The following is a 14,434-nucleotide window of genomic DNA, read 5'->3' as shown; positions in this document are numbered from 1 at the left end:
TTACATCACAATGAATAAGTCTGAGACGCTTTGCGAGTATAGGCCCTCACCCTGGACCAGTGATTGGAAGTTACTACTCCTCCCTAATACTGTATTTGCGCTGCTGATCTCGGTCCCAGTCTCAGGCGAGGCTGGCGGTACCTCCTCCTCTTTCCTCCCCAGCAGTCTGTTGAACAGCTTCTGGAAGTTCCCACTGAAGGCAGAGCTGGAGAAGTAGTACACGATGGGGTTCAGCACGCTGTTGAAGTAGGTGAAACACACAGAGGTGTAGAACGCTAAACTGGCCTCTTTGAAATAATGGCACTCGTTGTACCAGGCCTTGAGGATCCACACAGCGATCCGAGACACTGTACTGGGGAAGAAGCAAATTATGAAGATGAGTGCCACGGCCATGACAAACTGCACCGCACGTTTGATCTTCCCCCCGGTGTCGATCGTCTTGTTCTTCAGCTGCCAGGTGATGCAGACCGTGCAGAAGGTGACAATGGCAGTGGGCAAGAAGAACTGGGTCACGTATAAGGTGTTGTGCCACGTAGACAGCGGGCTGAAGCCCATGCAGATGTTGAAGCTCTCGCACTGTGTCTGGTTGTTGTGGTAGAATAAGTGATTGTTGGTCAGCAGGTATCCGGTTGCAGCGATGATCATCCCCCACAGGCCCAGAGACACCCACAGAGCATAATTCAGGCCCATCCGGTTGATCTTGTTCATGGGGTGAACGATCTTGAGGTAACGGTCGACAGCCACTGCAGTGAGGAAGAAGATGCCAGCGCCGCGGTTGGCCGTCAACATGAACAGCATAATCCGGCACATGGCATCACCATGGATCCAGTGCTCCCCTCGTCGGTAGTAGTCGGCTCTGAATGGAAGCCAGAACAGGACGATGGAGTCGGCAACGGCCAGCTGTGTGAGGTAGACAGAGTTGGGCTTCCAGGTGTCCATGTGGAAAATAAACATCCACAGAGCCACAACATTCCCCATCAGCCCAAACATGAACTCCAGCACCAGGATGGGAGGCAGGACATGGTCCAGGATGGGAGACTCAAAGGCGCAGCAGTCATCTTCTGTCGTAGTGAAGTTTGCCATGGGTCAAACGATACGCTTTTAACAGGAGAGACCGTCTGTGTGCTGCTTTGCTCCTCTCTGAAAATAGTCAATATTGATAGTGTTGTCTTGGCATCTCCTACATTTGACCGGGGATTTTATTGTTTGCAGTCATGCAAACAATCTTCCGGTGCCAACAATGTGGAGAGAGTGTGTGGGTATGCAGTGTGTTATCTCTTATGGAGATCTGTAGGCAGATGGCTCTGAGTGAGGACACCAACAGCCCAGAGATTTTGGGGTGTAGGGTCCCAAAGACCCTCCCCATTATTGATTAAGGGGACCTTAAGATTCATATGCTTGTCTCACTATTGTACTGTTGCTATGTGTCTGAACTCTGACACTATACCTTGCACAAGCTATCTATTTTCATCTTTGCGGCTAAGCCCTTAACCTGCAGGCTGGGTGTGAGTCAGACCGAAACTAGATAGAAGTAACAAGTGTCTCATTTTGACATTTTGATCTTGTGTAAAGTGGTCAATACTAATGAATTAAGAAAATTGACTGTACTAGGTTACCTCAGCTTATTGCAGCACATATACCCTGAAGTAGATGATCACACCATCAGGGAAGTGATCAAAGTATATAATCAGCTGCGACCTTTGGTTGGCTCCAGAACTTACTGTGAAACATGCATACTGTGCTTCCATTGTTAATGTCTCTCTGCAATTGCATTAATGAAGGTTTGTTTTATTTTTTTCTGACTGCTGATTTCACCAATAAGCCAATGATTGACAAGGAACAAGGAACCTACCCCGACAGGGGTCATTATAAAACTATTATGCTGGTGGAAAGATCATACTCGTGGGTACATAAGGGAGCGCAAGGGTTCCCAGAATACAGTTAACTTAAAGGTCACGACACTTGGTCTGGTTCAGTAGGCACAAATTGGAAGAAAATGTGCCTAACGAAGCAGTTTTAAAGTGAGGTCATCTCGGACTCTTATTTATTCTTTATCAGAGTCGCTGGTTTGAGGGAAACACCATCCATCTTTTGCATCCTGAGATGCCAGTGAGCCTTATCCAAAAGTTAGACAAATAGATTCTGTTAGATGTGATTTCAAATCCTTTCAGAAAATATTAACTACCCGATTATGTGCAGCCCAATTTCCTATAATAATATCACCATAATGCATATTTCCAAGCATGTCAATGTTCCACTGGCCCCGTCCCTTTACCACAGAATATAAATAACTTAAATGGGTCTCATTAAATGAAATAATACAATGGCAGTATGAACATACATTGCAGACAGTACAGTGAGATGTACTTACAGAGTGGGATGATGAAGAGAGAGGTCTGAAAGAAGGACTAAAGAATGAGCAAGTGAATGAGCGACATTTATTACCCTAAATTTTTGCTGAGTGAAAAGCGTTTGGGAATAAATCACATCAGACCAGACATTTGGCGACTGAGAGAGACAGGCAGCAGCTATCAAAAACTGAAAAATGCCAAAAGGGAGTGGCCAAGTCCACAGTTTCTATACAGTAAATAAAATAAATATAAAACGACTCCTTTTTAATGTTAATGTGTACATTTGGCCAGGTTGATGTTACATGTTGCATCCATTTTCAGTGAAAGTGCACATCGGGTCTTCACTTCTTGACTTCTCCAAGATCTTCAATGCTGTCGTCATCCACCTACAATGGAAAGACAGATGGTTAGTGTGTGTAAAATATATCTCTCATTCAGGTACACACAGACTACTCGTCTATTTCCTGTAACTAACTTCTTTCAGCCATCTATGTGGCGTTGGAGAGTAAACACAGCCGTCTTACCTCAGGCCACTTTTCCTGAATGACATCGATGACCTTAACGTGAAATACTAACCAACAATGCAGTTCAAGAAATGGAGTTATGAAAATATGTTGTAAATAAACTGAAGTAAAAAACACAAAGAGTAACAATAAAATAACAAGGCTATATAAAGGAGGTACCGGTATCAAATCAATGTGCGGGGGTACAGGTTCGTTGAGGTCATTTGTATATGTAGGTAGGGGTAGTGACTATGCATAGATAATAAATGCGAGTAGCAGCGTAAAAACACTGGGGTCTTACGGCCTGGGGGTAGAAGCTGTTGAGAAGCCTTTTGGATCTAGACTTGGCGCTCCGGTACCGCATGCCGTGCGGTAGCAGAGAGAACAGTCTATGACCTGGGTGACTGGGTCTTCCTCTGACTGCCTAGTATATAGGTCCTGGATGACAGGAGGCTTGGCCCCAGTGATGTATTGGACAGTACACACTACCCTCTGTAGCATCTTACAGTCAGATGCCGAGCAGTTGCCATACCAGTGATGCAACCCTGCTTTCAATGGTGCAGCTGTAGAACTTTGAGGATTCTGGGACTCATGCCAAATCTTTTCAGGCTCCTGAGGGGGAAAAGGTGTTGTCGTGCCCTCTTCATGATTGTCTTTGTGTGTTTGGACCATGAGTTTGTTGGTGATGTGGACACCAAAGAATTTGAAGCTCTCAACCTGCTTCTCTACAGCCCCATTGATGTGAATGTGGCATGTTCTGCCCTCCTTTTCCTGTAGTCCATGATCAGCTCCTTTGTCTTGCTCATGTTGAGGGAGAGGTTGTTGTCCTGGCACGCCACTGCCAGGTCTCTGACCTCCTCCCTATAGGCTGTATCATCGTTGGCGGTTATCAGGCCTACCACTGTTGTGTCGTCAGCAAACTTAATGATGGTGTTGGAGTCGTGCTTGAACTGGGAGTACAGGATGGGACTAAGCACGCACCCCTGATGGCTCCCCGTGTTTAGTATCAGCATGACATGTGTTGTTGTCTACCCTTACCACCGGGGGCGGCCCGTCAGGAAGTCCAGGATCCAGTTGCAGAGAGAGGATTTTAGTCCCATGGTCCTTTCTTAGTGATGAGCTTTGTGGGCACTGTGGTGTTGAACATTGAGCTGTAGTCAATGAACAGCATTATCACATAGGTGTTCATTTTGTCCAGGTGGGAAAGGGCAGTGTGGAGTGCGATTGAGTCATCTGTGGATCTGTTAGGGCGGTATACGAATTGGGTCTAGGGTTTCCGGGATGGTGTTGATGTGAGCCATGACCAGCATTTCAAAGCATTACTGACATGAGTGGTACAGCGTAAGTCATTTAGTTAGGTGACCTTCGCATTCTTGGGCACAAGGACTATGGTGGTCTGCTAGAAACATGTAGGTATTACAGATTCGGTCAGGGAGAGCTTGAAAATGTCAGTGAAGACACTTGCCAGTTGGTCCGCACAGGCTCTGAGTTCATGTCCTGGTAATCTGTCTGGATTACCCCGCGGCCTTGTGAATATTGACCTGTTTAAAAGGTCTTGCTCACATCGGCTATGGAGAGCGTAATCACACAGTCGTTCGGAACAGCTGGTACTTTCATGCATGATTCAGTGTTACTTGCCGGAAAACGAGCATAAAAAGAGATTTAGCTCATCTGGTAAACTCACGTTGCTGGGCAGCTCATAGCTGGGTTTCCCTTTGTAGTCCGTAATAGTTTACAAACCCTGCCACATCTGACAAGCATCAGAGCCAGTGTAGTAAGATTCAATCTTAGTCCTGAATTAACACTTTGCCAGTTTGATGTTTCACCATAGTGGGATATCTGAGTGGTCTACAGCGTATCATGAGGTATTCTACCTCAAGCGAGCAATAGACATCGCGCACCAGCTGCTATTGACAAATAGATACACCCCAACAACCTCTATAAACTCAATCTTGCCAGTTTGTTTCAAAAGGTGGAGGTTGACCTTTGCAAATGGATGGACCTACCTCTCAGTCTACTGGGTAGAATCAATGTAATTAAAATGAATGTCCTGCCCAGATTTCTATATCTGTTTCAATCCCTGTTTCCGCAGCATTTTTTTCCTATCTCGACAAGCTGACCAGACGGTTTATCTGGCACGACAAAACCCCTAGGGTTGGCCTGGATAAACTGACCCTTGACTACAGTCAAGGGGCTTAATCCTCCCCAATTTTAGAATATACTACTGGGCTGCACAGTCTAGGTTTCTGGCTCAGAGGTTTGACAATGGTCCCTCTCCCTCATGGTTGAACTTTGAAGAGCTTGAGATAAATGATGACACTGGGGCAGAATTGTTTTACAAATGGGACAGAAAATCTATAAAAACCATCCCAGACAACCCTTTAATCATACATTCTGTCCTGGCATGGTGAAAACTGCATAAGCTGTTCAGACGAGAGGGATTCCTTTCCCCTAAAACCTCTCTATGGAACAATATATTGATCCCTATGTTTTTCCAGAATATTAACTTTAGACCATGGTCTGATAAGGGGGGGGGATCACTTTTCTGGAACATTGTTACGAGGAGGGAGTTCTTATGTCTTTTGATCAGCTGAAACAGAAATACCACTTGCCTAACAGGGACTTCTTTAGCTACCTACAACTACAAAACTTTATTTGGGTGACTCTCAAGGGACAATGGAACCTACCTAAGATGTCACCTATTGAACAACACTGCCACGCAGACCAAGCACTGTTCAAGACCATTTCCCGTGTATACGATGCTCTTATGTCAGGACTAACACTGCTTGGGCTAGATAAACCCCGACTTAGATGGGGAAAAGATCTGGGTATTGATCTTGATGAGGATCTATGGAGTGACCTATGCAGGGATGGTGTTACATCCACATTGAACTCCAGATACAGACTGATCCTGTTTAATTTCCTCCATCCGCTCTATATCACCCCATCTAGACTGCACAAGTTCAACCCAGATATTTCCTCCCTATGTTTTAGATGTGGCTCAGATGAAGGAACATTCCTCCATTCCAATTGGCAGTGTTCAAAACGGCACGGTTTCTGGCAGGGGGTATGCGATACCATATGCTCAATTCACGGGGTTTCATTCCCTTTAGACCCAGAGGTCTGTCTACTGGGTAACTTTACTAACACCAATCTTAGGCAAAGCCATAATATAAAGCTACCAGGAATATTCAAACTACTAATTTTGAAAATTACTCTCTCCAGAAATAAGTCTCTCACTGTTGCCGCCTGCTACCGACCCCCCTCAGCTCCCAGCTGTGCCCTGGACACCATTTGTGAATTGATCACCCCCCATCTAGCTTCAGAGTTTGTTCTGTTAGGTGACCTAAACTGGGATATGCTTAACACCCCGGCAGTCCTACAATCTAAGCTAGATGCCCTCAATCTCACACAAATCATCAAGGAACCCACCAGGTACAACCCTAACTCTGTAAACAAGGGCACCCTCATAGATGTCATCCTGACCAACTGGCCCTCCAAATACACCTCCGCTGTCTTCAACCAGAATCTCAGCGATCACTGCCTCATTGCCCGTATCCGCTACGGAGCCGCAGTCAAAGACCACCCTCATCACTGTCAAACGCTCCCTAAAACACTTCTGTGAGCAGGCCTTTCTAATCGACCTGGCCCGGGTATCCTGGAAGGACATTGACCTCATCCCGTCAGTTGAGGATGCCTGGTCATTCTTTAAAAGTAACTTCCTCACCATTTTAGATAGGCATGCTCCGTTCAAAAAATGCAGAACTAAGAACAGATACAGCCCTTGGTTCACTCCAGACCTGACTGCCCTCGACCAGCACAAAAACATCCTGTGGCGGACTGCAATTGCATTGAATAGTCCCTGCGATATGCAACTGTTCAGGGAAGTCAGGAACCAATACACGCAGTCAGTCAGGAAAGCTAAGGCCAGCTTCTTCAGGCAGAAGTTTGCATCCTGTAGCTCCAACTCCAAAAAGTTCTGGGACACTGTGAAGTCCATGGAGAACAAGAGCACCTCCTCCCAGCTGCCCACTGCACTGAGGCTAGGTAACACGGTCACCACCGATAAATCCATGATTATTGTAAACTTCAACAAGCATTTCTCAACGGCTGGCCATGCCTTCCGCCTGGCTACTCCAACCTCGGCCTACAGCCCCGCCCCCGCAGCTCCTCGCCCAAGCCTCTCCAGGTTCTCCTTTACCCAAATCCGGATAGCAGATGTTCTGAAAGAGCTGCAAAACCTGGACCCGTACAAATCAGCTGGGCTTGACAATCTGGACCCTCTATTTCTGAAACTATCCGCCGCCATTGTTGCAATCCCTATTACCAGCCTGTTCAACCTCTCTTTCATATCGTCTGAGATCCCCAAGGATTGGAAAGCTGCCGCAGTCATCCCCCTCTTCAAAGGGGGAGACACGCTGGACCCAAACTGTTACAGACCTATATCCATCCTGCCCTGCCTATCTAGGTCTTCGAAAGCCAAGTCAACAAACAGGTCACTGACCATCTCGAATCCCACCGTACCTTCTCCGCTGTGCAATCTGGTTTCCGAGCCGGTCACGGGTGCACCTCAGCCACACTCAAGGTACTAAACGATATCATAACCGCCATCGATAAAAGACAGTACTGTGCAGCCGTCTTCATCGACCTTGCCAAGGCTTTCGACTCTGTCAATCACCACATTCTTATCGGCAGACTCAGTAGCCTCGGTTTTTCGGATGACTGCCTTGCCTGGTTCACCAATTACTTTGCAGACAGAGTTCAGTGTGTCAAATCGGAGGGCATGCTGTCCGGTCCTCTGGCAGTCTCTATGGGGGTGCCACAGGGTTCAATTCTCGGGCCGACTCTTTTCTCTGTATATATCAATGATGTTGCTCTTGCTGCGGGCGATTCCCTGATCCACTTCTACGCAGACGACACCATTCTATATACTTCCGGCCCGTCCTTGGACACTGTGCTATCTAACCTCCAATTGAGCTTCAATGCCATACAACACTCCTTCCGTGGCCTCCAACTGCTCTTAAACGCTAGTAAAACCAAATGCATGCTTTTCAACCGATCGCTGCCTGCACCCGCATGCCCGACTAGCATCACCACCCTGGATGGTTCCGACCTTGAATATGTGGACATCTATAAGTACCTAGGTGTCTGGCTAGACTGTAAACTCTCCTTCCAGACTCATATCAAACATCTCCAATCGAAAATCAAATCAAGAGTCGGCTTTCTATTCCGCAACAAAGCCTCCTTCACTCACGCCGCCAAACTTACCCTAGTAAAACTGACTATCCTACCGATCCTCGACTTCGGCGATGTCATCTACAAAATTGCCTCCAACACTCTACTCAGCAAACTGGATGCAGTTTATCACAGTGCCATCCATTTTGTCACTAAAGCACCTTATACCACCCACCACTGCGACTTGTATGCTCTAGTCGGCTGGCCCTCGCTACATATTCTCCGCCAGACCCACTGGCTCCAGGTCATCTACAAGTCCATGCTTGGTAAAGCTCCGCCTTATCTCAGTTCACTGGTCACGATGGCAACACCCATCCATAGCACGCGCTCCAGCAGGTGCATCTCACTGATCATCCCTAAAGCCAACACCTCATTTGGCCGCCTTTCGGTCCAATACTCTGCTGCCTGTGACTGGAACGAATTGCAAAAATCCCTGAAGTTGGAGACTTTTATCTCCCTCACCAACTTCAAACATCTGCTATCTGAGCAGCTAACCGATCGCTGCAGCTGTACATAGTCTATTGTTAAATAGCCCACCCATTTTCACCTACCTCATCCCCATACTGTTTTTATTTATTTACTTTTCTGCTCTTTTGCACACCAATATCTCTACCTGTACATGACCATCTGATCATTTATCACCCCAGTGTTAATCTGCAAAATTGTAATTATTCGCCTACCTCCTCATGCCTTTTGCACACAATGTATATAGACTCCCCTTTTTTCTACTGTGTTATTGACTTGTTAATTGTATGCTCCATGTGTAACTCTGTGTTGTCTGTTCACACTGCTATGCTTTATCTTGGCCAGGTCGCAGTTGCAAATGAGAACTTGTTCTCAACTAGCCTACCTGGTTAAATAAAGGTGAAATAAATAAATAAATAAAATTGCTGCAATGTGGCTATCGGAAGTTAATAGTTGTATCCATTTGAAGAAAATCACTTACTGCTTGAGGAATAAGTTAAAGACATTTTACAGAATTTGGCAACCTTTTATTGACTATATGGAGAATCTCCCCCCACATCTCATTGATTGAATCTATATATAATCCTCACATGATGTTTCACACGTAATGTATAATATGTAGCCTACGGCGGGTGATCCAAGGTCTCGTTATTATTTTTTTCTTATTGTATGTTTATATATAATTATTATAGATTTTTTTGTTTTTTTGTTACGCTCGTCTGTTACTGTCACTTTGTCCTATCGTTGCCTAATATCTTTTCACTTTTGTTTTGAATGTTCTTAATTGGAAAATGCAAAAATAAAATATTTTTAAAATATTTTTAAAAAATAGACACACCCCCACCCCTTGTCTTACCAGATGTAGCTGTTCTGTCCTACCGATGTACAGAAAACCCAGCCAATTGTATATTATCCGTGTTGTCGTTCAACCACAATTCGGTGAAACATAAGATATTACAGTTTAATGTCCCGTTGCTCGGAGAGTCTCGAACGAAGGTCATCCTGTTAATTCTCCAGTAATTTCACGTTGAATAATAGAACGACTGGTAGAGGTGGGTTACCCACTCGCCGACAAATTCTCACCCCAATCTCAGCTCCCTGTATTTCTGTATTTTCTTCACGCGAATGACGGGGATTTGTGCCTGGTCTCAAAGAAGTAGTAGTAGTCGGACTCATTAAAGAAAAAATCTTAGTCCAGTTCGAATTGAGTAATCGGGATTCTGATATCTAGAAGCTATTTTTGGTCACAAGACACAGTAGCAGCAACATCATGTACAAAATAAGTTCAACAATGCAACAAACACCAAAATTTCCACAGTTGGATAGGAGCCCGTAAAATGGCAGCCATCCCCTCCAGTGCCATTGAAGCAAATGTGTAAAGGCTGGGGGGTCCCTGAAGGTTGTGCTGGGAAACACTGGTTTAGGATTTGAGGAAGGATGCATTCAAGAATTCAAAATGAAGAGGAACTCAGACCTCTCTTCTGCTTCTTCTTTTCATCCTCCTCTCCAACAAGGGGCACCTCTACACCGCCAGTGTCCTGCTTGGAAGCATTTCCTACCGGACCAGTAAGGCATAAGAAAAACAGTGTTTTTAATATGACATCATTCATTATTGCCCACCTCCAGAGGATTATTGCCCATCTTCCTGATAGGAAACAGAGAGAGAACAAAATAACAAGAGACTGTCTGATGAAACTCACCTACACTCATCCTGGCAAACACATCTGGGAAGTTCTTCTCCAGCCACTGCCTGCATTTGGATGGCTCAGGCATGTACTCACAGTACTCTGTTGGCAAGGAGCACACTGGAAAACCAACAACAGAGGTGTTAGACCTTGACAGACCTTGGGTTGGTCTGAGAACAGCAAACTTACATTGTCAAAGCACTAAAAACAGATGCTTGTCATGGCCTGCCATGTCACAGTGAACATGGACTGCCACTTTAATCAATGCATAACACCTAACTCACCATGAAAACTGCTGCAATATGTTTGACTGATGATGCTACTCCTATTGTAGTTACTTTGCACTCAATACATTTTTATTTATTTTACCTTTATTTAACTATGCAAGTCAGTTAAGAACAAATTCTTATTTTCAATGACAACCTAGGAACAGTGGGTTAACAGCCTTGTTCAGGGGCAGAACGACAGTAAGTTATTATAATGTTCAGAGTAAATACTTGTATTTAGGGGGGGAAATACCCAACCGATGTGCAGTACGAAAAACTAGGCAGTCATTTCCTAAGTTGCGTCACCGGAAGCCCTTTCCAACAGTCTTGAAGAAGTTCCCACATATGCTGAGCACATGTTGGCTGGTTAGTTTGCTTTGGGTCATTGTCCTGTTGAAAAACAAATGATAGTCCCACTAAGCACAACAAGATGGGATGGCATATCGCTGTAGAATGCTGTTGTAGCCATGCTGGTTAAGTGTGCCTTGAATTCTAAATAAATCATAGACAGTGTCACCAGCAAAGCACCCCCACACCATCACAACTCCTCCTCCATGCTTTACTGTGGGAACCACACATGCGGAGATCATCCGTTCACCTACTCTGCGTCTCACAAAGACACGCTGGTTGAAACCAAAAGTCTCAAATTTGGATTCATCAAACCAAATGACAGATTTCCACAGGTCTAATGTCCATTGCTCATATTTCTTGGCCAAACAAGTCTCTTCTTCTCATTGGTGTCCTTTAGAGGTAGGTTCTAAGTAGCAATTCGATCATGAAGGCCTGATTCACGCAGTCTCCTTTCAACAGTTGATGTTGAGATGTGTCTGTTACTTGAACTCTGTGAAGGATTTATTTGGGTTGCAATCTGAGGTGCAGTCAGTTGTCGATTTCTGAGGCTGGTAACACTAATGAACTTATTGTCTGCAAGGTTCTTCCTTTCCTGTAGCGGTCCTCATGAGAGCCAGTTTCATCATGGCGCTTGATGGTTTTTGCGACTTCACTTGAGAAACGTTCAAAGTTCTTTAGATTTTCCGTATTGACTGACCTTCATGTCTTAAAGTAATGGTGGACTGACATTATTCTTAGCTTATTTGAGCAGTTCTTGGCGTAATATGGACGTGGTCTTTTACCAGATAGGGCTATCATCTGTGTACCCCTCCTACCATGTCACAACTGATTGGTTCAAATGCATTAAGAAGGAAAGAAATTCCACAAATACATTTTTAACAAGGAACATCTGTTATTTGAAATGCATTCCAGGTGACTACCTCCTGAAGCTGGTTGAGAGAATGCCAAGAGTCTGCAAAACTGTATCCTCATATCCCTGCACACTTCATACCCCGGCACATCCACTCGGACTGGTACTCCTTTTGTATAGCCAAGTTATCATTCATTACTCATTGTGTTTTTATTATTACATGTTTTACTTTTCTAATATTGCTCTATTTTCTTTCTCTCTGCATTGTTGGGATGGGCCCATTAGTAAGCATTTCACTGTTAGTCCCCACCTGTTGTTTACAAAGCATGTAACAAATACAATTTCATTTGCTAGCTGCTCAACCAAAATATGCTGTGTGGTATTGTGTTCAAGAAAACAGAATACTTTTATTTTGAAACGTTTTTAGACCTGTTAATGCCGCTTAATGGCGCTGATTTCACAGAGCTACCCTGATCACCAAGTTTTTCTCGAGCTGCCTGCCCTTCCCATCGCCAGACTGTGACGTCACCTGCGAAGCATCCTCTCTTTCTCTCGTCTGTCTGAACGTTCTCCATCCACCCACCATCCACCCAACTGCGGTATTGACATAACTAAACACTGGCCAAATATAATTAAACGTTTCTATATATATATATGTACAGTGATAATTAAAATCATATTGTAGATGTTATAGAGCAACATGTATTCACATTTGCTTTAATGCAAACACATTGCCAGTGTACTTACTAAACCATAGACAACCTCACAAAACACATTTGTCTCACTTGGAAAGTCAGTGTATTTGACATCTTTCAATGACAATAATCTCTCTGGAAATAATCTACTTGAATCATTGGTTTGTGGAAATCACAATGAATTAGTGTGCTTGCTGAAGGAAAGACCACTCTAGATTTATTATGCACAGTTCAGACACAGAACTGATGACAAGTCAAACTGAATAAAAATTAAGAGCGGGCTGAAAAGGTTGAGTTATTCTTGACATGGGATTGGTTTCATCCAACCGCTCCTCAACACTGCAGGCTTCCTAGTTGGATTTGAGCCGAATTCAGGCATAACAGTGAAATAACGAAAAAAGCCAATAAAGACGATTCACACACCTGTTCAGTGATGAAGTTAATGTTTTAAACAGTGAATAAGATTGCTTTAATGTGTCTTGGCGAATGTAACGTGTCTTCAGATTTCATGACTCCCTTATACTAAGGAAACATAGTCTCCTCATCCCTAAAATAAACCGTGAGATATGTGAGAGAGCAATATCACTGTGCAACGTAGACATTCTATTTTCTCCCGCAAAACTATTAGTATATTGATGTTGAGCCAATTGGCTATGAATGTTTCCACTTCTTTTGAGAAGTCTGTTTTTACCGTCAGTTGCTGGTTTCAACGAGCACAAAAATGTCAAAAACCATGAGCCTTTTAGCAATTCAACCTCCACAGAAACCATCTTAATATGCACTACCATTTCTACCGACAGTGGAAGAACTGCTCTCTAAAACTTTTATCAAATATAATTTATTTTAATTTGCATGCATTTGCATAAACTGTAATGTTTTTCAACAACACAGTGGTAGACATTTTAAATGCTACTGCTCTTTCACCATTTCAGCTACAAACATTGAAACAACTAAAAAATTGTTACTTTATACATTATAACTATTTAAATCATTTTTCATTATCATAAAATAACCCACCAACAGTAATATTTACTCTTGAACTGTTAAAGCTAGAGACACAAAATTAACTTTCTCATGTTATCAATCAAAACAATCTTTCACCCTATCTATACTATTTGAACTAAAACAATAAAAAATATGCATAAATTCACATGGTTTTGAGAATGAGAAACAGTAATACAGTGGTAGCTATTCAAAACGGTCCTGCTCCTAAACCAATGAAGCTACAACAGCTTTAAAACATTCAGGCTATCCTAACGTCAAATTTCCTATAACCCTTTATGAACTATTTTGATTTGCATAAATTAGCATAACACTTCATGAATTCAATGCCAACCATAAGAACACAGTGGTAGACAATTTAAAAGCTACTGCTTTTTAACAATTTCAGCTACAAACATTAAAACAACTAACATTAGTATAAAATAACCGCCAACACTATACACCAACACCAACACAATAGTAACTCTTGAATTGTTCAAGGTAGAGACACCGAACCAACTTCACATGTTCAGGCTATCCTATTTAATCAAATAATCAAATAGAATCTGCCTACTTTTTCAACTATGACATAACTTATTTCACAACCATAAATACTTTAAGACAAGCTAGCAAGCACACACATTTTCTTTAGGAAATGTACTTTTCTAGTTCACAATGAATTTACTTGAATCACCAGCAATTACATAAAACCCAAAGACAAAAGATTGTAAATATGAAATATTACATTAAAGATTCCACTGTTATACTGCAAACAAATTCTTAATTGAGCGAACCAAATAATGAATTTCTACTTTTAGCTTTAGAACATCAACATAACATAAAAATGTTAAGATTCGCATCTAACAGACAACTATCTTCTCCTTCCTTGACTTCCTTCACATCTGGTTAATATTCTTTAGAACACACCATATTCCACTAGAGTAGAAGTAGAAAAATCACACAAAGTCAGATATTTTGTTCGCCTGGGTACCTTTTCATAAAAGCGTCTCAGAGTAAGCCTAGGACTGCTGATCTAGGATCAGTTTTGTATT

At 43.2% G+C, this 14,434-nt stretch overlaps 1 protein-coding gene across 1 annotated transcript; it reads right to left on the bottom strand.

The window, feature by feature from the left end:
• On the bottom strand, positions 1 to 1,083 carry LOC135516999 (hydroxycarboxylic acid receptor 2-like). Its single transcript, XM_064941042.1, has one exon. The coding sequence runs from the start codon at positions 1,081 to 1,083 to the stop codon at positions 1 to 3; it is 1,083 nt and encodes a 360-aa protein (XP_064797114.1).
• Between the last annotated feature and the right edge of the window lie 13,351 nt (positions 1,084 to 14,434).

This window comes from Oncorhynchus masou, chromosome 28 (genome assembly GCF_036934945.1).
Source record: "Oncorhynchus masou masou isolate Uvic2021 chromosome 28, UVic_Omas_1.1, whole genome shotgun sequence".
Classification (NCBI taxonomy): domain Eukaryota; kingdom Metazoa; phylum Chordata; class Actinopteri; order Salmoniformes; family Salmonidae; genus Oncorhynchus; species Oncorhynchus masou.
The sequence above is the reverse complement of the archived record's forward strand: the minus strand, read 5'-3'. Positions and strand labels throughout refer to the sequence as shown.

Excerpts from the sequence above, each read along its gene's own strand:
- LOC135516999 (XM_064941042.1), bottom strand. The coding sequence starts at position 1,083 with ATGGCAAACTTCACTACGACAGAAGATGACTGCTGCGCCTTTGAGTCT.